At 42.9% G+C, this 27,752-nt stretch overlaps 1 protein-coding gene across 2 annotated transcripts; it reads right to left on the minus strand.

Moving 5' to 3' along the window:
• Window positions 1–2,314: 2,314 nt before the first annotated feature.
• On the minus strand, window positions 2,315–26,105 carry LOC147796215 (sacsin-like). Of its 2 annotated transcripts, none has more exons than XM_087148517.1 (4): window positions 25,881–26,105; window positions 16,319–16,407; window positions 15,719–15,977; window positions 2,315–15,357 (listed from the first exon to the last, which is right to left on the minus strand). In XM_087148517.1, the coding sequence occupies exons 1-4, from the start codon at window positions 25,924–25,926 to the stop codon at window positions 2,561–2,563; spliced, it is 13,191 nt and encodes a 4,396-aa protein (XP_087004643.1). In that variant the 5' UTR covers window positions 25,927–26,105; the 3' UTR covers window positions 2,315–2,560. The 2 variants fall into 2 exon arrangements, with proteins under 2 accessions (XP_087004643.1, XP_087004644.1); XM_087148518.1 differs by lacking the exon at window positions 25,881–26,105 and adding an exon at window positions 20,630–21,096.
• Window positions 26,106–27,752: the final 1,647 nt, after the last annotated feature.

Below are 27,752 nucleotides of genomic sequence, written 5' to 3' on the forward strand. Positions count from 1 at the left end.
TTAATGGAGCTATAAGAAGTCCAACAAATGTATGGAGTAAGATTTTACATGTGGTATGTCATTTTTACTTATCTACTTTCCATTTTACATACTTTTTAGACATGGTTAAGTCGTTGATTTAGGCCTACTGAATGTTCATCATGCTATACGATCTCTTATATTTGTACATAATTGTTCCACGAAACAGTCAAAACATAGCCATAGAAACTCACTTTATATCACTCTACAATTTAACAGCATAATGTTTTAAACGTCCCTCTTAAGATATACTGCTCTGATCAAAAACTCAGTAATTCTGTTGGTAAATTGTAGTGGAATTTACTTGTTTATGAATGATATAGTTGTCAGGGTTGAAAATATTTCATTACTTTTCAACGCAAGAGTCCCACTTCACAAAGAAAACAAAAACGACGAACGTGTTAAAACACAATTTTAAACCTGAATTACATTATTACAAGTCTGTGTATAACCCCTTTCACTTAGAATCAATGTTTACGGATGACTCTTATTCCTACTGATTATTTGTTTGCTCATCAAAGGCAACGAACGTACTAACATTCACGAAGTACCACTGGAGAAAACTGTCCACTACATAATCGACATAATATCAGTCACGTTTGATGTCACCTACACTGTAAACCTTTCCATAACTTACAGCCAAGCGTTTGAGCCAAGTCTGTACTAAGCTCCTAGGTAACGCCGACACGTACATATCATGCAGGCCCAGAACAAAAGTTTTTGACTTTATACTTTACTCCAAATTTGTATGCTACCGTTCGAACGCTTCGTTCCATCATGATCGATGCAAGTCTGCATCTGGGAGGTAATTTTGAACAACTTGAAAATAAACTAGCATATCAACGCATACTTTTAGAACCACGTTTCTTTAAAGCTCAAATTCAACCTATAGTTCATCTAGATTTGTTCCAATCGCGATAAATATCCCTTATTTTACATATCAATAGCCAATACCGAAGGGGGAAGCCATAAATCAAAAACAATACTGCGTCTATAGTGACTAAACGCAGAACACGCACATACACACTCATAGAAACCGTCGTTTATATACTACAAAGAGTTTTTGTGATGAAAGAGCCAACATAATGTACGTATTTTACATACAACTTCGATCGATGTTTCACACATTACCCAGACTATAGTGTACACTGATTCCCGTACAGCAAACGGTATCTGAAAAGAAACTATTACATATAATGGGACGATTCGTCTATTCTTTTAATTAAGTGCCACATTTTCAATTTATTATAAAAATTCTACATATAATTAACAAAGCATGGAAAATGTATCATCATTCGGATGCCATTCTGATTGTGTTTCAGATACCGTCTCTCGTTAAATTACAACCATATTTATCACATTTGTAGAAAAGTTACTCGTTGCCCAGTCCAACAAAATGAAGATAACGTTGCAAGAGCTACATTTAAACACATCCTGTGCGATTGAAATCAATAGGGCCTGAAATAAGGATATATAAAAACAAACGTGAAAAATATGTATCGCTGAGTCTCACCATGTTTCATTCAGTGAAACGAGTTCCTAATTAATCCTCCGCGATAGAGACTACGTAGCTTAATACATGCGCATCAGTTTGACCTCAGAGAGACCTGTACATTTTAAGCACAAATTATGCAAACGTCTCACAGACTTGAACACGTGGCTGCAACTAATACTCTCAAGAAACTTGAATGCCCAAAATAAGTGGTAGTTTTCAGTTTTCACTACTGTTCCAGGAATTGAACAGTCGCTTATTAAACGTTGTGCCAGTAAAAGGAACAACAGACATACAGTTAATATAGATAATGTCTAAAAATACCACAAACCTAATATCAAAACGTCAAAACTACCACACATTTTGGAATAACAGTACCTCACTCTTCGACAAACGACAATGAGCCGTGTAAACATTGCTATTATTGCTTTTAGCTGCACCAAATGTTTATATATTTTCGAAGTTTACCTAATATACATCCTGTGATAATCTTTCTAACCTCTATGCTATGCAATAGTATTTATTACATCTCATGAAGCAAATCCTATTAAACAACCCCAAAGAATGTAGCTATAGCTTGCCAAAAAAATGTCAAAATATTTATACACACACCAAAGATAAGAATTATAAAAACAGGTTTCACAGAACGAGTTATGATTAGTATGGCTAGAATTGCATCATTCCTAAGATGTTATGACAAGGAAACTCTTGCTTAATTCTAATGTTCAGCTGCCCCTTCAGTTATCTTACTCTCTTTACCCCTCTTTTGTACTTAGTAATTACAGCCTCATATAGATTTTATTATAACAAACAAGGAACCACGAACCAGCGTTTTGCTTTCTGTCTGGTATCCACCATTCATCATCTGTTATTTTATTATGTAAAAACATAGTTTCTTTATGTTCTATTTATGATGTATGGAAAAAAACCAAACAAGGTTCACCTTCTGCTACTTGGGCTCCAACAACGCTACACAATTTATGCCACTAGAAGTATATGTATTTTGATAATTATGGTAGAACTCCGTCCCCGGCGAAGGTAGAATGCATTTTAAAACTCCTTTATTCCAATTATTACCTGAACAAGGCCAAGAAGCGTATTGCAGTGTTTTAGGGCGTCCTCTACACTGAAGCCTTGGTATACCTGTCTACTGGTTTGTGAGCCCCAAGTTTCAGGGTAGCGCGGCATGTCAAAACGACAGTTAAGACGTTCCAATTCGCTTGCTACCTGTGTCAGCTCATAAGAAGCGACAAACCGATGTTTGCAAACTGCGCTTGCCAATTCACTGAGACTGTTGCTGTGAATGTTCGGGCATCCAGTTAGGTTGAACTGGGCTGCTTTCAGAGCCACTTCTGCTACTTGATGGACCTGAAAAGCTGTCCACTGTAGACAGGTGGCTCCTAGTTGACTCGTCTTCTCAGCAGAGACGAGGTGCTCCTTAGCCTGACGGAACCACAGTCGTGCACTTCGTGGGTCTGGAATCTCTTTGGAGAAAGATGGTGGCACGTAGCGGTTGCTCGCTCTATTTCGTCTCCTCCGTCGACTTTGATTGTACATCTGTTGGTACCACCTGGCTTCTTCCCTGTCTCTATTAACCTCTGATTCCCATTTGGTGTAATGGCGGCTGTACTGTTTTTTCGAATCGTAGCGATCTATCTCCTGTTTGAGGAATTTAAAAGCCTCAGTAGTACGTTCCTCTTGACCCGGGTTCTTATCAGGATGCCACTTACGATACAGACGGTGCATTACTCCATTTCGCTCTTCTCTGGGCAGCGCCATGGCTTCCTTAACTTCCCTCTCAATCTGTTCTCTGTCTCTCTGGGGGTCTTCTGGAAGAGTATTTCCTATCGGTCCTCCGCCATCCTCTCCCCTCATACTCAGAAACTTAAAGAGTCTTGTCACGCTAACATTGATGTGTTCTCGCTGTCCAACATCAATCTCGTATTGCTTGGTTAGCAAACTACCCTCCTCACTTTTGCCGACTTGATTTATAATTATGGCGTAAATAACTTCAGTTGCTTCATCGGTCAATGCAGCAAGTGATAACGCTGACCTTTTCCCCTTTCTTCGTGGAGTAACTCCACCTTCTGTAGCTGGCTCATCAAGAATTCTCTTGTAGCCAACGATCTCACCTTCTTCAAAACGGTTGAATGGGTCATCATTGAGGAGAGTGCGCAAATCACGGGGTATGATGGTCCCAGGTGTATACCGCTGATACTGAAATCCCAGTAGCTCTTCATCGTAGTGGGGAATCCCGCATTCTGTCAGTTCGGCGTTCATCTCTGATGGACACGAGCAATCTAGTGCCAATAGAAGAGAAGCTACATGGTCCTTGTCCAATAAGCCACCCAGAAGGTCATTACAACAGTCTGCAATTTGATTAAATGTCCGACTCATGTGCCGATCCAATGGCCACGTGTGTTCCAGATGTATTGAGCCTGTGTGTTTGTCAAAGAAGGCTTTACGAGGATGTTGTTGTTCAGTAATTAATTTACCGTGATTGTCGTAGAAACCAAGCTTCAATTTTGCCTGGCAGAAAAAGTTGCTGAAACTTTGCATCACCTCAATGCGTTTGACATCCTCCTCGCATAATTCCTTTTCTTTCAGCTGGTGTTGATACAGTCTTAGCAACACTTCCGTCATCTCTTCGGAGTTTACCATGCGCTTGATATGTGTCAGGTATCGACAATCTTGCCCATCTTTGCAGTTTGTGTTGGAGTCACACGGCTTCTCCTCCAACTCGTCTTTTAGAAATTTAGGGCGCAGCCATTGCGGGAGATAGTCAAATAGAACTATTTCATTTTTGCAAATAAATCCGCAACTTTTCAATGGGAGAATGAACTTCCTACTTCCAGTGGAAGCCAAGTCCAGTTGCTGCAGTTGGTCGGAATCTGCATAGTACAGTTGATGCGCCTCCTCCAAGATCCAATCTACAGTGGGTAGATACAGCTTGGAAACTGAAATCTGACAGTTACTTTTTTGGCTTCGCAACAATCTAAAAATGCTCCTAACGGCACACTCAGCAGTTCTCTGTTGATTTGGATTCAATTTGCCCTTCTCTTTCTTGCAATCACTCCTTAAAGCAGTAAGGACTCCAGCGAGTTGATCAAAGGAACATTCCTGTTGTGCCCCAAGCATTTTGAAAATATCACCGAATCTCCCAAACGCCCATGGTGCTTTGTACAGGTAGGGTTTTAGGACCACTTCTTTAATGTCTTGAAAGTCAAACACCAGTTGATCTCCTCTGACAAAGATACGACCGTCTTGTACTGGGCATATTGGAGTGTTCAATAAACACTGCTTAATGTTTCCCTTGTACTCACGCAAGTGGTTTGTCAAGTGTTCAAATATTTTGTGCATGACTTGGGTAGCTTCTTCCCTCACTTCCGTTGGTAACGTGTCCTCCTTGTGAATTGCGTTCTTCTTTTCCATGCGCTCGCATATTAGCTTCGTGTGGGACAACACCTTCTCCATGATCCCGCACTCCTCTGATACAACGCCAAGACAACCATGAACGGTAACTGTCGGTGCTGTTTTCTCAATATGTCTGTTTCCTGCGACAGGCAGGGCCCAATCTGGCAATATATCGCAAGCCGACCACACAAGTTCCATGTACTGTGATGCAACTGACCCATGGAATGCAATAAAGGCCTGCGAGCCCTGAAATGTAAAGTTTGATTCGGAGTAGGCGGGGCAAATATCGAGGAGTTCGGACTTAACTGGGACGGAAGGAATAAACTTGATCTTGCCAATAATTCTCAGAGTACTTTGATCATGCAGATTAGAATTGGAATCAAGTTCATTCTTCAGAAGTCTTGCATTGTCCCACAGCCCTTGCAGCTGATTTTTATCTGTGATGCGTCTGGCTCTTGTTTCTGTTTTTCGCGCAAATCCAATGAAATCATCGGGGTTTACAACGGTATGTAGACCTAATTCTTCAAGGAAATCTCTCATTTGAGGCGCCATAAGCTCCGGTAGCTCGGGCAGCAACATCTCGGGATCGACCATCGCCTTAAAGACCGGGTTTCGTGGGTCATAGAAATGACTTGCAGGTTGAAGGGTATTTGACTGATCACGAATGAACGGAATATGAGTAAGGCGATTAATAATCGCTTCTCTGTCTTCCAGTGAAGTCAGATACAGGATTTTGTCCCTGATGTGTACGACATGTCCGATTCTTGCCTTCTCTGTGAGCAGATGAAAACTTGGAAGAATGTACTTCAAGTAGATGTCAGCGTGTGTGATGGGCGATATTCCAAGTTCTTTGTAGATCAGAGTCAAGGCAGGACGAGCTTCGAGGAAAACACAGTTCATGTTATCCATCCAGATAGCTGCTTCCTCCATCAACATGTTGTATCCTTCAACAGTGTGGTAATGTCGGTGAAGCTGAATGTCTATGGTCTTTTTTTCTCCAAGGAGCTTGAAAATCGGGAGCGTTTTGATTGTCTTGATATTGTGAGGTGACGACATCTTATCGCTGAGTCCTTCCTGGAAGTAATGCAACAAGGTGTTACATTCTGCGGGTTCAAGGTCACCGATTGAGACACCTGTTTCTGACATGAAAAGGATTACATTGGCTACGTCTCCGTGTGACTTTGGCAACGTTAAATACTCTTCAAGTATCGCAGTAAGCTCTTCAGGTGTATTTCCGTGGCACATTCGCTCCTTCGCAATTTCCGGCAGACCTAGTTTGCGAAGTACTCCAGCCAACTTTAGCCCAAATCCAAACGTATCAGTACCTAAACTGTGGAGGAACAAGATCGTCTTTGATTTGGTGGGCGGCACCAATTTTCCAACAGTTGTAGGAAATATTGGCCAGTTCTCGATAGGTTGGAGGGACTGCTGTGGTTTCTCTTTGGCCGTCTCACTGCATATGAACCCCCACAAGTCTTTCAACCAAGTTTTTGACGGGTGACCTTTCTTTTTAGGCTTCCATTCTACATGCAGATTGCATCCTCGCCATTCCTGTGGAAGTTGCTCTTCCAAGTACCTGCCTAACTCAACCATGGTAAACCTCTTGAATAATCCACTAGTAAAAGCCTCATTCGAAATGCCGTTCTTCTCAAACCAATCAGAACACAAGGTCACAAGATTTCTGTGGAGGAACATGCCACTGAGGGTAGGCAGCAACATCCAATGTCTTGTCACGTACAGCCCATCTTCAGTAGTAAACTGACTTAGAGAATCATCATTCGCAAGCTGAAGTGGGAGGCCGCGAAGGTCCAGGGGCTTCGTAACACCACTAAGGCAATATTCGAGCACCGCGCTGAGCGTTTTAAAATTTTTGTATGCGGTCTTCGCCAGTGGAGCTGGCAAATCTGGTGTGATTACTGACTCAGATAATAGGTGACGCACAACAGCCCCCGGAGATACGAACGTAGCTTGAACATTGCAGGCTTGAAATGCCCGGCATAGTTCTGAGGAGCTGACTAACAGATTAAAGCCAACGTTGAGAAGAAATGGACGCAGTAAGGCTGAGGTACCTGACTGGTTCGACATTTCTGCCTTCTTGGACACACTGGAATCGCCTTCATCCAAACCATCGAAAAACGCCAGACTCGTGTCACTGCTCGGATGGTGCCAGCTAATCTTGTCAGACAGTCTCACCACAGGCAGGACCTCTAGCTCGTTCTTACCAATGTAGCACAGTGTTGCCTCAGCCAAAAGACGCCATTCCCCACGTAATACCTCCAAATTCTTAGGGAAGATGTTATCGTATGGAATCAGCTGTTCTTTATACGACTTCTTCGCTTTGACCTCTCCAAGCATGTTTCTGCCCGCGTGTTTGATCAATTCAGCATATGCCGGAGCAATCACGTGTTGTACTAGCAAACTGTTCCATCTGTGGATAAGGCTGTCCTTCGAACTTTCCAAAACTCCAGCATAAGCATCACCCTTCTGAAGACTCTTTCTTGCAGCGTCTAACTCAAATGTCCCATTGACATGCACGGGTAACTCTGTGTATATCGGCAGTGGCAGAAAGCAGTAAGCTTTATATTCCGCACCCCTGGTTTCTTCTTTATTGCTGTCATTCATCAATGCCGCCACTCCCCCTCTTGGCAGAGGCTTCTTCAGACTTGCCGCACTAGACAACTCTTGCATATTGATATCAAGATCTTTAAAACCCAGCATTTGGGAAATCAACCAAGACTTCATAGTACCTGTTGAATCCTTCGTCACAACACTGTAGACACATGACATAGGCTCAATTCCCTGACACGGGAGCTCCTTGAACAGCTTCAAGTGGTCGACAAGTTTCATGCGTCCTTGATAGTCTTCGTCTGCTAACTTGGCATTGATTTTGTACCGTTGAAGAAGATGACCTGTATCCTCGCCAACATGGGAAATAGTGATAGTGTTGATGTTGTTCAGAAAGAGTAGAGCATCTTGGGACACCTTCTGGAAATCATCTAACAGTTTATGCACAGATGACGGGGTGTAAACTTCCCTCGAAATTACAGATGCCTCTTTTCGAAGGGGAAAGCGGAACACCGTCCCCTTCTTCTCGAAAAATGCATCTATGTCCTCCAGATATCCACTCAACATGTCTGGATACAATTCTCTGAACACCTCGTTCGTTGAAAACCTCTTGCCAGGGGATATTTTATTAGTCTCGTGTACATACTTCAGTAGGGGGTCAAACACACACAACGTGTCGCCGTTGCTCAAGAAACTTGGGCAATCTGTCAGATGGTAAACGGCATTGAAACCAATACCAAATTTCCCAGTTGTTGCGATGTCATCTCTCTTCCCTCCCACTCCTACCTTCTGAATTCCCTTGATGTCTGCTTCAGTGAAAGGTCTGTCGTTGTAAACACACAAAGATGGTAGTTGTTGTACAGGAGCCCAAGAGTCTGATACCACTTTCTTTGACTGATGACTGCGAGGATCGTACACGAAATGTATTTCTGTGGCGCCGGCATCATCCGCATTTTGAAGCAGCTCTTTGAAGACGTCAGAAACATTAGGATAGGATCTGAGAATACCACTCAGACGATCTGTGAGTTCTTCATATTGCCCAAAATCCATTTCGAAACCGCTGGATGAAGAACATGTTGCAAGCTGCCTTTCTCTCTGTGTGATGATGTGAAAGACTTTAGCGTGATTGTAGGAGATGTCTGGATGTGTGTAGATACTGCTTCCCCAATTTCCTTCCCAGTCGACGTCATTGAAAGTTAGTTCTGACGGTGTTCGCAGGATGCTGCAATTGTCAGGGATGAAGATATTGACATCCTTCAAGCTGTTTTTGGTTTCTTCTGGATCATATTTTGACTTTGAAACAATTTCAGATATCATTTCTTTTGCAGTTTTAAGATCAGGTTCTTGAAGTGGGCTGTCTCCATACTTTGCCTTCAACAGTTCCAGAGTTTGAAGGTAGTCTTTCACCTCAAAATTTTCTCTCACCCCACAAAGCTTCAGCAGATTCCTGAACTCTCTCAGTTCAAGAGGAACTCCAAACAAATACGGTCCACTTCGGGCACTGTAATCGAAAGCCAGTTGTTTGCATTCTCGAAACGACCCACCGCATAAGACAAACCCAAGAGTGCAAAGCTTGTCAAATATAGCACGATGTTTTTCTCTTACTGTTACGCGGGGTGAAACAAACTGTAATCCAGAATTCACATCACAGAGTGTACGCTGCAGGAAGGCGTATATGCCAGACACGACTGACGATGTTTGTGGCACGATCTCAGAGGACATAAGCACTGTCAGTTGTTGTATGACATCCGTGACTTTGATTTCTTTTGCATGGATGCCTAGGAAATCCTTGATTCGAGGACTTAACGCTTCTGGGCCAAGTCTCTCGTCGTCCAAAAGTGGCTGAACAGATCCCAATAAATCTTTGCGGCAGGATGCGTAGAGTCCATCGGCAGACATAAACTCATCGTCACAGCTGAACCATTTGATTGGGTAGTCACAAGGCTTTTTCAGCACAGGGAGAATATTTGCCATTAAGATTCGCTGCTTCTGGACTGACGAGGGTTGGTCAGAGTTTTTGAGCTTTCCACTAATCAGCTTCAGCAGCACTGCACTCCTCCCTCCGGTCTGATCACCGTTCAGCATTGACTCAGCTCGTTCACATATGTCTTCCCAAGACAAGTCATCCGATGCCATGCCAAGCTGGGTCAAGGACACAAGGCGTGCCTGTAAGCGAAATTCAGTGCCATGTGGAAACCGGCAGTCTTCCTCGCTGTAGAGTGTTGCTATTGACGTACAGGGATTCACCAACTGGTTAGGAGACAAAAGTTTGTCGCCGTTTGGTGAGGCAGGCACACATTTTGTCTTCTTCAACTCTTCATCATACATTGTAACATTCCTTCCAGGCAGACGGAGATCCAGCACATGCAGGATTATTTCCTTGAGGTGTTTGGGCTCAACATGTTCACCATTTACAAGAGCTGGAAAAAAGACCTTTCGCAGGAATCGCTCGACACTAAAGGTGTTTTTATCAAAGCATTTGTTTGCACCAGCTTCGAAGATGCTACTGATAACATCTGTTTCCAGCTCCACCCATCTGTTCGGATGTTGATTCTTGGCAAGCAGGGCCGTGACGCTACATTTCAAGCTTTCAGAATCAGTAGCAGTCCAGTCGGTGAAAAAACAGTCATGAACCGTCAACCATCGACCTTCATTGAAAATCACTGCCGGGGCGCTGTTTTCTCTCCCAATACATTGATAGAAGGAATCCACCAACGGGTGGAAATTGCTGTCGCATGCCTTCCTCTTTGGCCAGAGACTCTGGAAATTACGAGCATCTATGATGTTCTGTTCTTGCAACGTTTGTAGATCTTGGAGTAAATTCAGCAACGAATCGCGCAATACCGACTCCATGAAGCAGCAATTCCAACGAACCTCAAATTCTTCCGTTCCAGACGAGGATTTACCCCACAACTGCCGACGATTTGGCTGCAGTAAGAAATTGCCGTTCACATGGAAGGGCAAGTCCGTCAAAACATTGAGTGGCAGGTAACTGAAAGCACTTCCTTTTACAGGCTCAAGTTTCAGAGAGCCTTTATCACTTTCAACTAATTGGGCAGCGATTCCGCCGCAAGGCAAAACTGCTGCTTTCTGCCCTTCATGAGTTTGGGCTAAATCTGAAATCTTCCCCTTTGCCATGCAGGAACTTGTGATGAATTTCCAGTCTTTGATTGTCTCTGCAGTCTCACCATTTTCACCCCGTCCTCCAAACTTCTGGGTGATCTTCAGGATCATGGTTGTTTTTGGCAGAGGTGAGGCTGGGTCGTTCATGCATACTGATGTCGCCCTGAGTAAATTGCGTTCTACTGCCACGTCACTTTCTTCACTAGCAGTCACTGATATTGAGCGGGGCATTTGCTGAACTCTGCAAACTGTGACAGATATAATGTTATCCAGTTCAGTATCATTTTCCCACATCTCCTGAAGACTAACTTTCACCACGTTCTGAGTGAAAAGCAACAAAGTAGCTGAAGATTCCTTTAGGGACTTTATCAATGGGAAAACCCTCTCCCTAGAGTCACAAATAAAGTCCGAAAGCTGATTAGGGTTCTGGCTATCTGCTCCGAATGCCGTACGCAGTGGTAACCGAAACAGTGTATGGTCGTAGCCTTTGGTTGAGGCCTTGAGGTCACAGCCGAAAATGCCATTGTAAGGTTGGAACTGGTTTGGGTAACTCTTCAGCGTCCTACGATGCCGGTCATTTGTCAAATCCAACTTGATTCCCGGCTGTCCTGGCTTCACTCGTGATCCAAGATGAATTGTTCTCGGATCACAGATCAAGACATAGGGGCCACTGACGACACTAGGAACATCTGTCAGATGGTAGACTGATGTAAATCCCAAACCAAATCGTCCAACTTTGTCCAACTGATGCTTTTTGCTTTGAGCAGCTATACTACAGATGTTCTTGATATCGTCTTTTGAGAAACGGGCGTCGTTGTAAGCCCAGAGAGCCGGACCGTGGCATGCCTTCATCCCGTCACCGAGAAGGTTGTAAGCAGTTTGCTCATTTCTGCGCCAATCAAGCAGGAATTTCACCTCCGTCGCACCCGCATCATCAGCATTCTGTATCAACTCTTTGAATATGTCTACATCATTTTTGTACATGTCCAGATTTCGCTTGATAGCGTTGACTGTCGTCTCATGAGGGCCCGCCATATCATATTCTACTTCATCCACAGGGGCGAGAAAGTGGCTGAGAGGAAGTAATCCCAAGCGCTGAGCTAAATCGTTTGATACAGACTCGTGGATGACTGGCTTATCGAACTCTTCCTGGGTCTCTTCATCATAGAGCTGATGGGCTAGTCTCTCTTCATCTACATATAAGCATTCTGGAGCCGATACCATTTTAATGCGCCTCTCACCTTTTACCATTCTACATGGCACTAAGATCCTTGACGTCTGAGTATTAAAATCAACCAGATCAACGATGTACCTCAAGATATTGCAGACCAGATTCAAATCAGTTTGATAGTCTTCTTTGCTTGGAATCTGCTTGGTTTGATTTTTCTGCTGCACACAATGAAGAACTGTATTAAGTTCTTTTTCCTGAAACGTTTTTTGGACGCCCCTGCTGGAAAGTAAAGCTCTATGCTTCTGCATATCTTTGGGTACGATATGCAGATAGGGTACCAAACTGACGCCAAGGTTGCCACTGCTCAGTGCTATTTTGTCTGGCGTGGTAAATCCTGAGCCATGCCATATCCATGGCTGAAACCCATTCATGTAGACTTCGAAGATTTCGTCAAGGTCTGTGTCCGATGCTCCGCCCAGGAACTTGTAAATCAACGAAACCGAACGAGTAAATGAATACAGCTCCTGAGAAGACTGAAAAGAGTTGGCAATATTTTTCAGATGTCGTACGACCGATTCGATGTCTCGACGGTCGTTTGGGTTTGGATTTTTACTCCAACCGAATGCACGCAGTATGTCCTCTCTCGTGTTTTGAAGGAAGACAAGTGGCAGCACTGAACCATAAAGTAAGGCTGACTCAATCATCCCGACACACTTTGGCGAGTACAGAGTTGTTGAATTTCCCTTCCATCCAGCAGAGATAGGATAGTCTGGCGGTGGTGAATCTTCACATGGAACCCAACAAAGATTCTCGAGGAACGTGTGCAATGGACCATCTGTGTGATTTCTTGCAACGCTTTCAAGTAGGACATGTGGGTTGTGGTTGATGTGCTCCAGTAGGGCCTTTCCCCTTTCATAATCTGCTTGGCCCGTGTCTTGGGTTTCGGACAGTTGGTCTGCAACGTCTAATATATCCACAGCTGTAACGTCGGACTGATTCTTCAAACCGACACGTTTTAAGAACGTGAGCTGTGTCCTCTCTGCGTAAGCACCAGTGGGAAAGACATCCTGATCTCTAAATAGCACCTGAAGTGTGGTAGTAGGTTCGAACAGATCCTTAGGACGAGACAGCTGTCGGGGTGCTGTTGCTTTAGGTATAAACTCAACTTCCCTGACGAGATTATCGAATTGAGGCCTCTCGAGCACCCAAGTCATGATCTTAACTGATGCCTCGGAACTGTAGAATTTATCAGCCACTGCGGGTAGAACATTCTGGGCGAGCAGCTGCTCAATGGACAGGTTGCGGACGTCTAACGTTAACGCAAGGTTATCACTGATGTTTCTTAGAAGGATATACTTTGCACCATCCCTTAAAGAAGGGATTGGTAAGCCAAAGTAGTCGGACTGAACCGCTGCTTCACAGCTTTCAGGTGACACGTAATCTTCAGAGCTCGCAACAAACAGCGGTAACTGTCTTAGTATTTCCCTTTGGTGATATGTCGGCCCCCATTGAGGTTGGGCGAGCAAACCTCGTAACTCGTCCTTGGCGCCTGCGGACATACTCTCCACAGCGTCACAGATGTGTTGGATGCTGTGTTTTCGACTCATTGTCTCCAGAATGGTCATTACACCTTTGGGGGTTGGGGCCTTGACGAAGCCGTTGAGATCTGGGTGATGAGCAACACAGGAAGGGAGCTCATGACGAACAACAACTGCGCCAACTGTCTCAAGAAACCAACAGACATCTTCTGAAAGGCATGCTGGATCTGGTGTCGATTGCTGCATTTTAAATATCAGTCCGTTTTCTCTCAGTCTTGCCATGCGATCGCCTGGCATGGGTATAAGTGGCATGTTCCTAAAGTCAGTGAGAGGCAGCTGCATGTGATTGCTCGCCAGCCATTCCCAGATAATTGCCAACCACTCAGATGGCGGATGTTGGTTGAAACCCGGGGACCATGGCAGAATGTCATTTCCCGAGAAGTTGCTCCACTGGTCTGGCAACATTTCCAGCACCAGTGGTGCAACATCTGTGATGTCTAGTGTCTTCAGCTGAGTACATGACTGCAATGGGGAATCTGTCAAGACGGCGGGCATGTCATGGGCGGCAAACCTTCCTTCTCCATTAGGAATAAGTGCACTGGGGTTGTGCTCGGTTGCGATGAACACTGTTGGCGAATTCCGACCAAACGATATAAATGTGCCACTGGCTAAAGGGAGTAGGTATAGGCCTTCCAGGTCAGTGGTGCAGTCGCTTGTGACATACTCTAGAAGCTGGAGCTTCTCATCGCGTGTGAGGAACTGCAAAAGGTCGCCCCGAACGCAGTTTCTTAGAATAGCTGGTGTGACTGGCCGGTAGGGAACATCTGCCCAATCAAGAGATTCCAGGACATGATCTGGCAGTCGTGCCACTGGCCATTCCTTCTGCATCAATACCTTTGAAATTAAATCATCGTTTCTCGTGTTGATGTACACGTCAGTTGACTTCACCCAAGATCCTTGGTCAGTGAGGAAAATGGCTTGATCCGTCAGCGATCTGATGAATTTTCTGACACCCTCTAACCATTCCGTCTTAACATCCTTCTTGCAAGGCCACCCTTTGTACACATCTCTGGGGGGCATGCACTCTGGCTGTTCTTGACTCTTTCTGATCGCAGCTAAGAGTAACTGAGCGTATACATCAGGGAGCATTTCTGTTATGAGTAGCTTGTTCCATTGTGCTTTTTTGTCATGTTGAGACTCTTGATCTGGCCATGTGATGCTGCGACGGTTGTCACTGAGCCCAAAGTACCCGTGCACACTGACAGGTAGGCCAGACGTCTCACTGTCTGGTAACGGCAGGAAGCAGAATACACGACCGTGCCGCTCCTCGGTGCTTTTCTTGCTGGTTGACTGCATCCGGAAAGACATCCCCATCCAAGGCAGAAACCTCAACTCCTCGTCGTCGATTAGAGCTTTGAGAACACCTGGTATGTTGTTATTCTTCAAGGCGTTTAAAAGCATGAAGCTGCTGACATTCTGAGTTGCTTGTGGTCCAAGCTGACTCTCTATGTGAAGACAAGTAAGAATGTGAAAATCTTGTCGTTCTGGAACCTTAGTCAAGAAAGTCTGCATGTTCAAATGCACTTGTTGACGGTCTTCCGGGCGGATATGAACCTTAAACACAAGTCTCGGATGCTCCTGACTTTGACACTTTTCATAGGCAGCAATAGACTCAACATTCTTCAAGAAGAGCAGAGACAGCTCGGAATCTATCTGGAAGGAGTCAAAAAGTTCTTGGACTCGATGTTCATCTTGGAACACTGACGAACTCAGTTTCGATGGCTTTTTGCGTAACGGAAAGCGAAAGACGGTACCAGCAAATGTACCATTTTCAAACGTAGCTTCGTTGCATGAAAACAATTCTGAGAGGAATGGAGAGAACTGATCGGGAAAATCTCTCAACAATTCAGCAGACAATGTCCACTTCTTACCACGTTCTCCCATGTACCTTGTGTTGGTGTAAGGATCAAAGGTGAAGTGCTCTTCCAGTGGATCAAGGTATCCAATTTGGCTGCCACTGAGGATGCAAGGCATATCTGGAAGGAAAATTCCAAAGAATTGGTGTCAGGGGCCAAAGTCACTTCACTGCCGACTTTGATAACACACACATAAGGATAAAGAACTAACTAGAAGTTTAGGTAAATGTAGTCTTAAATGGCTTCCAAACATATTGAATGGCATAATCATAATTTTATTATTCAAATTTTTACTGTTGAAGTATCATGAATGTTTCCCTTGCCAAAAAATTACTAATATGCCCAAGCCGATGTTACAGATCTCAAAGTTTCTTGTCTTTTCTTGGTGTCATTAACGATGATTGATGATATTTCAATGGAACGGCGAAATTTCTATTATCATAGAGCTCAGTGCAGTTTTCATGCATTTCACACATCCCACCTGTGAGATGGAAAACAGAGATGAAACCAAGCCCGAACCGTCCAATCTTCGTTGGGTCCTTACGCTTGCCACTCTGATCAGGATGTTGGATGTTATCCCAGTCTTCCGGGGTGAAGGAAGCATCGTTGTAGGCGAACAGTGCAGGGCCCTGGAAGTCTGCCAGAGCGTTTGACCAAAGTCTCTGACGGGGATGCTCGGACTTGTCGTAGAGGAACACCACATTCTGCGCCTTTGCATCGTCGGCATTCTGTACAAGCTCCTGCAAGCAATGATGTTAAGACCAACCTACTCTTTTTCCTCTCATAGACATGTTTTATTTCCGGAAAGATAGTCTTTTAACTACCCTCCACCCTAAAAAAAACTGTTTTTTGTACAGCGCCGGTCTTCGACATGAAAAATTTGTTCCATATTCCATGAGTAAGTATAATGTGTTTTCGTACTTGGAAAACATTTATTAAGAACATCCAAAAGATTTTGATAGAAAAAATTAAATCAGTGTTATAGGAATGAGGCTGCTCGCTTATATGTAATCAAGTTTGATTTTAAGTCTGATGTCATAACTTGAAAATCCTCGAGTTATTGAAAAGCCCCAAAATTTACCTTTAATATTTGTCCACCTTCCGGATACTTGTCAAGAACCCTCTTAAGGTAGATGTATAGGGGTGGTAACCTCTGTCCAAAAGATCCGTCTGCGTAAGATTTTAAAAATGGTGACAAAGATAACCTCCCAATTGCCAACTTGTCCATTGCCAGCTGTGTAGATTATTATCAATATAGAGCGAGTAGGTTTTTATCTCTTTTCCCCAATCCCTTGATATTTTCATAAAAGCAATACACTATTTTTAGTCTTCAGTCTTTTCTATTTCCTAAAACAGTTTAGAGACACCGTCTCCTACATGATTAAATCTACCGACAAATTCAGAAGGTCTTCGACTCGTTTTGGAATCATTACTTTTTCATCCTAGTCGACTGAACACATACAATTACAAACATAAAACAAACTTATCAATCATTCATAAATACCCCAGTTTCCCTATTCAACAGCGCACAACGTGTCCGTGTGTTAACATTTGATAATCCCCACTGAGGTCAATAATTCCCCCTGCGTAAAAAAATGCTCTGGCATCTGGATATACTTTAATCCATTCCTTGCTCAAAATCAGCGCACGACGTGGCACGCAGAACACGCCACGCGAGCGCCAAGTCCATGTGTGGAGATTTTTCTGGACAGCTTGCAGAAGGATATACCATAAAATGGACGGGGGTGTTCGGGGAAATGAAAACGAAACTGTACAACAAAAATTTACGAATGGGAATAAATATTTTCGACCACTGTTCGACTGACGCAACTAATGCCCTCGCGTCCATTCTCTTAAGCCAGTTCATAAAAGCACAGTTTCAAACTGGTAACATGCATATTGCCCTTATGCAAAAACAGGGTGAGAAATAAGAGCCATACCCACAGAATTTGCCCGCGAAGTAACAGCTTAAAATAATTGGTAAACAGGGAAATCTAAGCTTAAGGTTTGAGCAACGAAAACATCTTGCTCTATGGGCAGGATTGGAATTATTATTATTATTTTAGCGTGTATTTCTTATGAAAGAGGTGATCGACGACGGTGTTTTTAACATGTTTACATCCCCACTGCATTCACGGGTGTCTCTACGAATTTGAAAAGTAGCTGTAAACCCAAATTTGCCTAAGGAAATAGAGAAACAAAGTCCAATGTTTTTTCTTTTTCTAGCACAAGAGGCTCTACAAGTGGGGATGCTATTCAAACTGAACCAACACAGACCCGACGTAACGATAACATAATGGCAATCTTTATCTGACGATTGCATTTTTGTCGAAATTAATTAGGAAGATCTTTAATTAACATTAGAAGGGTGTCAATCACGGTCAAATACTTCCAGCAACGCCTTCGACGACGGCCTTAACCGTAGAATATCAAGTGTGGCCGTAAATTGCTGGTTGGATTTCTGGCGGGTGAAGCTATCCTTTATTTTACGACCAACAATAATCGTGACAACGTAGTTCTACCAATAACTAATAACCCATATCTAGTGCAACAATCTTCGTCGACTTTGATTTTCTCATATTGCCGATAAAGAAGGGGTACTTGTAACGTCATTGCAATGACACATGGCCATATAATAAAGTCCACAAAGTTTAGCCGGAACTACTTGAAGGTGCGCGATATTGCATGCTAGTGGGATTTTATCTAAGCACGCAACTTTAGGAGTAACAAAGTACAAGGACCCAGACTACTGCTAGTGTCAGTGTTGACTAATATAGGATGTTGTGCGAAACGTGACACGACTTCTTCCACGGAAAAGAACAAAAAGAGCTGGGGTTCGTTGCTAAGGTGGAAGTTAATCAATAGGTTTACAAATGAAAGAGCTATTGACTGTCGTCAAGGATACAGAGCCATTGGATACAAAGAGAACTGCTGCTAAGTATATAGTCTAGTTAGTCCCAGAGAAAGAAATGAATGAAAGAAAAGAAATATGGCAAAGATAGTCCAAGCTCAGACGTTGCCAAGGACTGTGTGCGTCAACAAGTCATGGTGTCTTCGTTTGTGCATTTTCGGGTTTTTGTTTTGTTTTGGTTTTCTGTTAGCAAACCTGTTTGTACATGGGTATGCTTATTATATGTTGCAATGAAGGCACGCTCACATGACTCAAGTACGTAAGATTACTCAATTCAAAGGGCCGAAACTCCTTTATGGTGCCAGATAATATGCACTCGGTTTCTGTTTTCCATAGTGAATAATTCAAATGTGAAATATGAAAGACACAAACTTTGAATAATCACAACCTATTTATCATATCGGGAACTCTGAACTCTGAAATGGTGCGCGATGGAATGCGTATGCAGCTTGTAACTACTGTATACGGTAGTTAAATCATGACAATTTGAGTTCATCTCAAGGAAGCTACGAACTATGCACAAATAAATACATTGATTGGAAATACCCCTACTAAGAGTTTGTCGAATAAAAATAATCATGCAACACATGCAAGAGGTCATAGCTGATAAGGTGTAAGCCAAAGGAAACAGACCGGTCCAATGTCGTCAGGGACATTCAGGGTACAACACACAGAGCCGTTGTCTAGGTATGATGCACTACCAGAAACAATGTATCTTCAGACAAGATATGAAATGACAGCGTATACCAAACCCCAAGCTTATAAAAAAATAAACGGGTAGGATGTTATTCAGTAATGCTATTTCTGGGATGCAGACTTCCGTGCTCTATACTAAGAGCTAGAAAATGCATCATGAAACATGACCGACCAAACTTTATTAACAGGGGTCAAAAAAGTACGCACCCCATCATAATAAGCTCCGTACATATGCTTTTACGTCTGAAAAGGATTTCTCAAAATACGCCTTTAATAACTTGGTTAAATGAAAATCAGTTTGAAAGTCACGCATCTTTTAAAACCTATGTTACGAAGCCCACATTTCAGTTTTCCTCGGATGACAATGTACACATTTGGAGCCAAGAAAATCAATAGCAAAGCCGTCACGGGATCCATGGCAACCAGTTTGGAGTGCAAATGGTGTGCAAACAGAGTAAAATGGATGAAAATGTACTCATTATGACTAAAACGCGGGACAGAGGGACGTAAGGTAAAATATAATCAGTTTAATTGATCGAGATTATTGAGCTTCTTTTAATCAACTGCATTAATTCTAAGGACCGACTTTCATGGCAAGTTGAAAACAGAATTTAAGGGTATACCGCACATGTCAAACAAATACAAACAAAACGACAGATATACTGCTTTTTGTTGTAATAAAAACGAAAGAATGCAAAAGAAAGAATGCCAAAGAAAGATGCAAAGGCTTGATGAAATTATGAATGGAGGTGGACAAACTTTTCGAAAAGGATTCATCATCTAGAACTTAAGTATCAGAAGTGCGAAGCGAATTGGGATGGAATACTCTTCAAGCAGGAAGAGATATCCATGTAAATACTATGACTTTGAACGTTTTAACCGACAAAGTACAAAAATATCTAAGTGATGTTTTTACCCAAGTCATTGAAACACATTGTCACCAAATCAGAAATACCAGAGTTTATATTCCTAGAACAGACAGTGGAAGAAGAATTTCAAATTTTCGCGGTGCTCAATCATGAAAAAATGTACTCCAACATATGAAATTTTCTGGTTCCAGTCTAAATAGTTTCTGAATTTCTGAAGCAACTCAAACAGAAGAATTGTGATTATGTGTGTGCTTAATGTGTGATTTCGAAAGAGTTTGTTGATCCTTTACGGTTTCTCTGGTATTTTTAATTTAATCTTATGATTTAATGTGACAAAAAATGTAGTCAATCGAATGAATCAAGATGTTATGTTTCTTTTCTACTGGTTTCTACCATGAGAAATACCTCAGTCTTTTCGAATTCGGGGTTTATACCGCACACCATCCATTTCTATATACAGACAAAGTGTCATCCTCATCATATTTTATTGATGGTAGAAAAATTACACGCTCTGCGCCAGTTATGCCTTTTGCTTACAACATGCTACTTTCCTAATTTTTCTGATTTCTTAATAGTATGTATTTTGGCCATTAAGGGTTTTTTTCATGGATGTTGTAGTCATTTGTAAAATGCGTGCTTCCTGTTTCATCAGATGAAACAAGTGTTTTTTCTCACTTTTTCTGACTGTGGACCAATCATCCGAAGTTTCTTTCTAGTGGAACCGAGGCTACCATGCATTCTAATGTATGGCCATGACCGGATCAGTGCATATATTTTGCCGTTCTCTGGGCACTAGAGAAGTAGACAACCTGGGCAAGACCACTGCTTTTCAATTTGTGAGCTTTTTAGTTTAGTTGCTTGGGTTTCTCAGCAAGTTGGTAGGCCTACGCGTAAGGACATCAACGACTTAACTTACGGTCTCCGGTGCGGTGCATTGCGCTGCCGTCAGCCATTGCAGCCACCCTTCAATTTTCCGTGTTGCGGGGTACCCAGTATACCGGTAGGTAGAATGCAGATCGACTCAATGTCTGCACAATTACAAACATCCGTCGCGGAGTCACCATAATTCACAGTTTCTGAAAACAGTGGTTACGTCGGTTTACATCGCATTCACTTCAGCATTCGCGAAGCGGGCCATCACTAGTGTCCTAGTAAGGCAAAGACCACCCGCGAATGAGTGTTGCACATTTGCTGGCGTGACTTTTATACCCAGCACGATTGATTCGGGAAATTCCCGTGCAAATCACTCCCAAATCCTGCCGCGCGTCATGTAGTGTGAGTGTCGATCGCTATCTACTCCGTGCAAAGAGCGCCTATCTTTCACATAGACTACACACGTCATGTGGTCTGGGCTTCAGTCTTTTTGTCCAGCAGATGAAGAGAAAATTTCCCGCACTGATCAGTCAGTTTTGCTGAATCGAGGGCGTTCCGGATTTTGGCATGTCAGTAGTAACAACCTCACTCAGGCCCAGAAGAAAAGTAGCGTCCGAATAATGACTATTAGCTTCTAGGTAACAATTATTACTCCGCGACTATTTCTCTTGTCGGGAACCCCCGCACCGTGAAATAAGTCTTTGACTGGTTCTTATTCCCTACATTGTCCCACAGAACACGAATTCAGCGGTCAAACGTAGCATACGAGATTGTGGCTAGTTTGCCTTGAAATTTCGAATTCGTACGTGCAAGAACACAATGGCTTCATCCCGTTACAGTAGACTCATATGCCATTCCAAGATGAGTGCGAGTGATTTAGGGGTGCACCACTAAAAATAAATTCCCATAGACAGCAGTGATAAATCCCCATACTTCACAAATATTTTAAAAATACTCACAACTCTCACAGGTGTTCAGGCTGCACAGGAAAGTTTTCGGGGGTTTGACCAATTAATTTTTGAGAAATTTTCACCAGAAGCAGACCACCCCTAAAATGAAGAAAATGTCCCTGTCCAGAAAAGTAGCCATTTTGAAAACCATCCCTCGGCAAAATGGATCAAATAGTGCCACTTTCAAACCCAATTGCATCCAAATTGCTCAGAATTGGAAGCCTTGAAGAGGTTCAGTCTCATATTTCTTCAATTCCTCAGTTCCATGGCTCTCAGGACCCTCTAATATAAAATATTTTGTGTGTATAACTTTTATTAATCGGCGGACATATTTCTGTCCTAAATACAAGGGTACACCCTTAGAACGACAGGGGTGGTAATGGCGTTCATTAACAAAGTGCGCATGGGCAATGATTATTAACAATAGCATAGCAACGATGTCTAATTTGCGTACACTCTGAACGCTAAGTGAGGTGTGTTTCTTTGTTGATGGTTTTGGGGAAACTGAGCAAAGTAACGAATCGTTTTATTATACCTAAAAGTTTAATCAAGTATTGTTATGTTCAGTGGCATGGATTAGGCCTACGTGCCCTGCAACAGTAAATATGCTGAAAAGCTGACTTTAAAAATTACAAAAACACATATTTGTTCTTTCACTTGAAGAAAAGGGTGTTGCCAAATCTGATTAATATCTACTACCATGCCAAGTCCTGGGAGTACAGACATTTTGTAAGAAATATCTGGCACACATCAAAGTTTTCAATTATTTCATGTCCAAATAAAATTTCATTCTTACAGTCCTTATTTATTGTTTTTCAATTTTTTGGCCTGGAGTCGCTTTGTCAAAGGCAAACCTGTATAGATAAATGTTGGTGAATTTATAAAATACATAAACAAATGATGGTGTGTTCCAGTGTCCATAGGAAAAGGAGCTGAACGACGAATAAAAAAACTGTTCTTTCAAAATTTATTTCAGAGCGATTTCGAGGGATCGGAAGTTTTGACAGATTTAGGTACATTGTAAAGTTAATTTCTGGCCATCTTCACAATGACACACTGATTTCCTCAAAAGCCAAATTCCGCATTTAATTGTAAAATGAACGTTATGAGTGCACTGCAACCATTTCCCATGGAAGGATTTGCAATTGGTGTGATTTTTGTTTAAAAATTGAAACTTACGACTGAGAGGCAAGTCCAGTTGCGCGGTTATCAACAGTCCGGACTGAGAGCATCCAACGGCTACGCAATTCCGAACATGTTTTCACCAAATTTTCGTTTTTAAAGGAGAGAGAGAGATTGGAGCAACAAATTCTTCAGCCAGACTAATTTCTCCGTGCGCAGCATACGTCTGGTGTGACGACCACGATTCAAACCCTCACAGATGAAACGCGTGCGTGCACAAGCTGGAGGGCGCTGTGTCCTGTGGGTGCATGCCACCAAGTGGTTGGACTTATGCGCGCGAAGTAATCAATATTTTTTGATCCCACAGGGTTTTACAAAAACGCATTTAATTATAATGTAGGATCTTAGAAAGAGTTCTATGTCACAGGTTTACCTCAAGTATTGCCTGAGGGCCTATGCCGGTTCGATAAAAAGTCGGAAATTTGCTCACAAGGAAAAAAATCACGCAGATAGCAGGAGTTCAGTTGGTCCTCATTCTGGGCACAAGTATTGTTATTTGCACACCTTATGTGATTCATATGCAAGGATATCAAGCAAAACAGTTACAGAATTCATGTCAACATTCAATGCGTAATACTCCAGAGAAAAGAGATATGAAGAACGGGCAAATTTGGACCAGCACACACAAGAGAAACGGCGCCGAAAAAAGAGTCTCAACTGAGAGGAAAAAAAATGAACAGGGGGATCTGCAACAATTGCTGGCAAACTTGGGAAAGAGTCTGAAAGATTTCAGGTGGAAAAACTATACGGCGAAACTCACTGGAGTATGTACACAGGGAACCAAGGAAAAAAAGATATCAAATACAGTCATGTGTGATTTACAAGGTATAATAAATTATACAATGTCAAACAAAAGGAAGGGCTTAGCTGGTTCTTCTTTCCAGGACTTGATCTTGCTTGGGTGGCCAATGTCCGCAGTGCCGGGGCGAGTCTCCGCGAGTCCGGGTAGGTGACGTGGCGTTCCCAAGGGCGTTCCCAAACAGGAAAAGGGGGTGAAAAGCGGGCCGGGTGGAGAGGCGAACCGGGTCGGCTCTCCGAAGCGTGACCTGGGGACTTCGTACTCTGTATCGACAGAGCACGCGGCAAAATGAGACGAGAACGTTAGGAACGTGACGGAAAGTCGCTTTTGGGGAGTCGGCTCTCCTTCCTAACTGGACGGCAAAAGTGCAGGGGGCACTTTCGGATAGAACTCGCACCTAGGTCTTAGTACGCTCTCAAATATTTGTAGGACCAACTGACATATGTATCTTATCAAATCTAAACTCAATCAGACATAGCATCTAAACTAACTGGGTTCGCATAAAAAATATCAACAACAATGGCGATAAGAATTTTGGATGTCCACCCAGAACATTTTACACTTGAAATATCGGAATGGAGAAACTAAACGGTGCAAAGGTCATATACATGCATAAACTCATGTTTATCTGCAGAACACGAAACGTGATCTGGGCCAAACAGTAAAAGTGTACACTTGCTAATTCATTCGAATGGCATGTGGAAGCAGTACGGCAAGTGGTCATGATTTTCAGTTACATGTAAATGCATGTGGAAACGTCCAGTAACACTTATCCATACAATGATACAGCCTACGTGACTTTACGACTATCTACAGAGCAAGTTAAACATTGGATTAAAAGATTATTATCTACATCGTGTGGCTACTGTGTCGTGCGGACATGCACTGGGTATTTTAGACACGCTGGCAGTGTACATGTGTGTGCAGATTGCTCAAGGTCATCTACGGACAGAATTTTGATCCATGTTCGTGGAGTGTGGGAAGTATAACATTATCATCAGTGGGCAAGACAAATCTCAATGCCGTCACACGATCATATCATATAAAAAGAGAGCTACATGGTTCATACAAAAATAAGAAAGTATCGGCTTACCTGTATCGACAGAGCACGCGGCAAAATGAGGCGAGAACGTTAGGAACGTGACGGAAAGTCGCTTTTGGGGAGTCGGCTCTCCTTCCTAACTGGACGGCAAAAGTGCAGGGGGCACTTTCGGATAGAACTCGCACCTAGGTCTTAGTACGCTCTGAAGACACAGCCACGAGAGGGGGGTTAAATAGTCCTACCGAATCACGCGTTCGCACAGGTGCTAGTAGCTCTTGCGATTGGCCCAAAAATTAAGACAAATGAGGTAATTTGGAACTAGCCAATTAAAAAGTGCCATGGTGGACGACATTCCACGGGGAGACGTGGACACCTAGGAGTTGACCAATCTGGTCCCCTCCTTGGGCCGCGTTGACCAGCGTGATCGCGGTTTCCGGGAGAGAAACCCGACACCCGGACATCCTACGGCTTGTATACGGGCAAGACTTTGCCGCCGGAAGGAAGTGTGCTTCAAGCTGCCGTGGGAAAGTCCAAACCTAGCATCCTCTGTCAAACCTAAAAAAACAACATTTTTTGTCGGACCTAAAAAGACAGTAATTTTCCGAAATTATACAGGGTCCGACATCTATAAATCCCAAATTTGGGACTGGTAGTTTCCATTTCGGGGAATTTCTTTTACAAAAAGCCCAAAATTACGGGCCTCTTTTGGACAGAGGTGGGGCGGCTACCTTCAGAGCTGAGCGTATAGTTTCACCACTGTTTTCGGGGTATCTTCGGGGAAACACGAATAAAACAAATTCGTCCCTAACCCCCATAAACTTGAAACAAAAAGTCATCTTCTGGCAATAATCTTGAATTTCCAGTAAAAAAAAAAAAAAAAAAGAAAAGAGGCCAACCTCTTCCCCAGAGTCAGCAGGCGGCGCTATTTCCGTCTGATTTTGCACTGCTTACTATGGGCGGGTATTTGGTGTAGTGCAACCACGTATTGCTTGCTCGGTTTTTCCATGGAGCTATAAAAAAGTTTTCCAAGACTTGATAATTCCAATGTGAATAAACAAATCCACAAACTCGGAATAATCACAACCTATTTATCATTTCGGGACCATTTGAGATGTTGTGGGTCGGAATGCGCGTGCAGCTTGTATTTTGTAAATACTGTGTTAAATCATGGACGTTTTGAGCTCTTACATCGTGGAAGCTACATACAAATAAATACATTGATTGGAAATACCCATTGCTGAGAGTTTGTCGAACAGACTGGCTTGCATCACTGTGAGCAGCGGGTCTGCAAAATTGCTTGAGTCTCAACACCTCAACTTACCATGCCTACGGTCTCCAGTGTTGTAACGCGAGCCGCCCTCAGCCATAGCAGGTGCCCTTCCGAGATGCGGGGGAACTAGAACGGAGACTTGCTGCACCGATACACAAACATCCGTCGACAAATCATCAGAATTCACAGTTTCTGAAAACGGCAGTTACATCCCATTCGCGCTCTCCAGCATTCGCATAGCAGTATTCGCCACCGGGCAAAGACCCCGAGTGAATGAGTGTTGCACACTAGCCAAGGTGGCTTTTATACAGGCGCGATTGATTCGGGAAATCCCCGTGCAACTCACTCCGAAATCCTGCCGCACGTCATGTGGTGGGATTCAATTTATTTTTTTAACATTTACTGCAGAGATGTTCAATGTAAGTTTTTCTAAATCGGCGTCATTCCGGATTTTTGCATATCAGGTCCAGACGCAAATTAGTGCCTGAATATACGACTATTAGCTTTTTGATTAAAATTATTACTCCGCGACTATTTCTCACGTGGGGAATACCCGGACTGTGAAATAAATACTAGACTGGTTCTCAGTCCCTAGATTGTTCGGCAGTACGAATTTGACCCGTCAAAACCAGCCCGTGAGACTGTTGCCGTCTTGAAATTCATGGAAACGATCAGTTTACAATGGCTTCAGACGACTCCCGGTGACTCGTGTGCCATTCCAAGCTTGTATGCGAGTGATTCGAACATAAACGACCAGGCTCGCGGGGCGCTGGTCGTTAAAAACGGCACGTTCATCAATGCATCGCTTTACAATAGCATAGCAACGGCTGTCTGATTTTGCACACGCCATAGCTTATTGACGGAGGCGTCGTCTTTGTGGATGTTTTTTGGAAACCTAGCAAACTATTGTATATAAAGCATCAAGCATTTTATGTTCAGTTGCATGGACTATATCTGTCACAGAAAATGTGCTACAAAAATCTGCTTTAAAATTTACAAAAAAATTTCGCTCGAAAAAGGGAGTGTTGCCACTTTGTTTGTAAAACTCACATTTGTCAAAATAATTAGAATTGTCTGAATCGATTGCATGCACACATGTATTTGGAATCCCATGGATCATGACAAATTCTGCACTTATGCCCCCACATTTTCATGCCAAGTCCTATGACTATGGACATTTTGTAACCGAATATCCGGTACACATGTAATTTTCATGTCCAAAGAAAATTTCATTCAAGTTACAGTCCATATATTTATTGTTTCGCAGCTAACTTTCTGAATTCCCTTTTGTAATGTTGTTTGCTCACACGCGATAATTCCAATTGCACTTGTTTTCTTTTAGCAATCTTGTCTGTTACTACATACCAAATACATCCCGGTCTTCTCAGAATTTTTATTTAAGTGTAGTTATAACATAATGATTATCCGGCCTGTCAAAGTATGGCCATGAAAGCTGTATCCTATCAGGTCGATAGAAAGATGTTTTTCAGATGACACCAAGACGGGCTCATTTGGACAATTTTCAGATTTTTTTAGTACAGATATCAGATCGAGAGCGATCAAGCCACAAAATTATTTAATCATAGGAACAGTGTTCACAGTTTTCCCTTTTCTGGGAGTGGCACATTTTCCTTTTTCAAAAGAAAGGTGGCATTTTTCATGCTAATGAGCTCAGCAGAAATTATTGCTTGAATTAGTGGTCTGCACCTTTTTATTGAGTCAACGCGTCTTGAATCCCAGCAGGGTGCGCTGTCCCAATTCAAATAAAATTCTCCTCTCTTTCGAAAAGAGGAGTCTGTGTGGGCCAAGAAATTGTGGGAACTGTGTAAGTAAGGCCGAGGAATCATCTCTGTGGAATGAATGGCTCCAATCTCGGGTCAAAGCAGACAACAAATGTAAAAAATTGTCAGAAATGAGAACCTG

Source organism: Acanthaster planci, linkage group LG18 (assembly GCF_054643075.1).
Source record: "Acanthaster planci isolate LZ-2023a linkage group LG18, COTS_SCS, whole genome shotgun sequence".
NCBI lineage: Eukaryota > Metazoa > Echinodermata > Asteroidea > Valvatida > Acanthasteridae > Acanthaster > Acanthaster planci.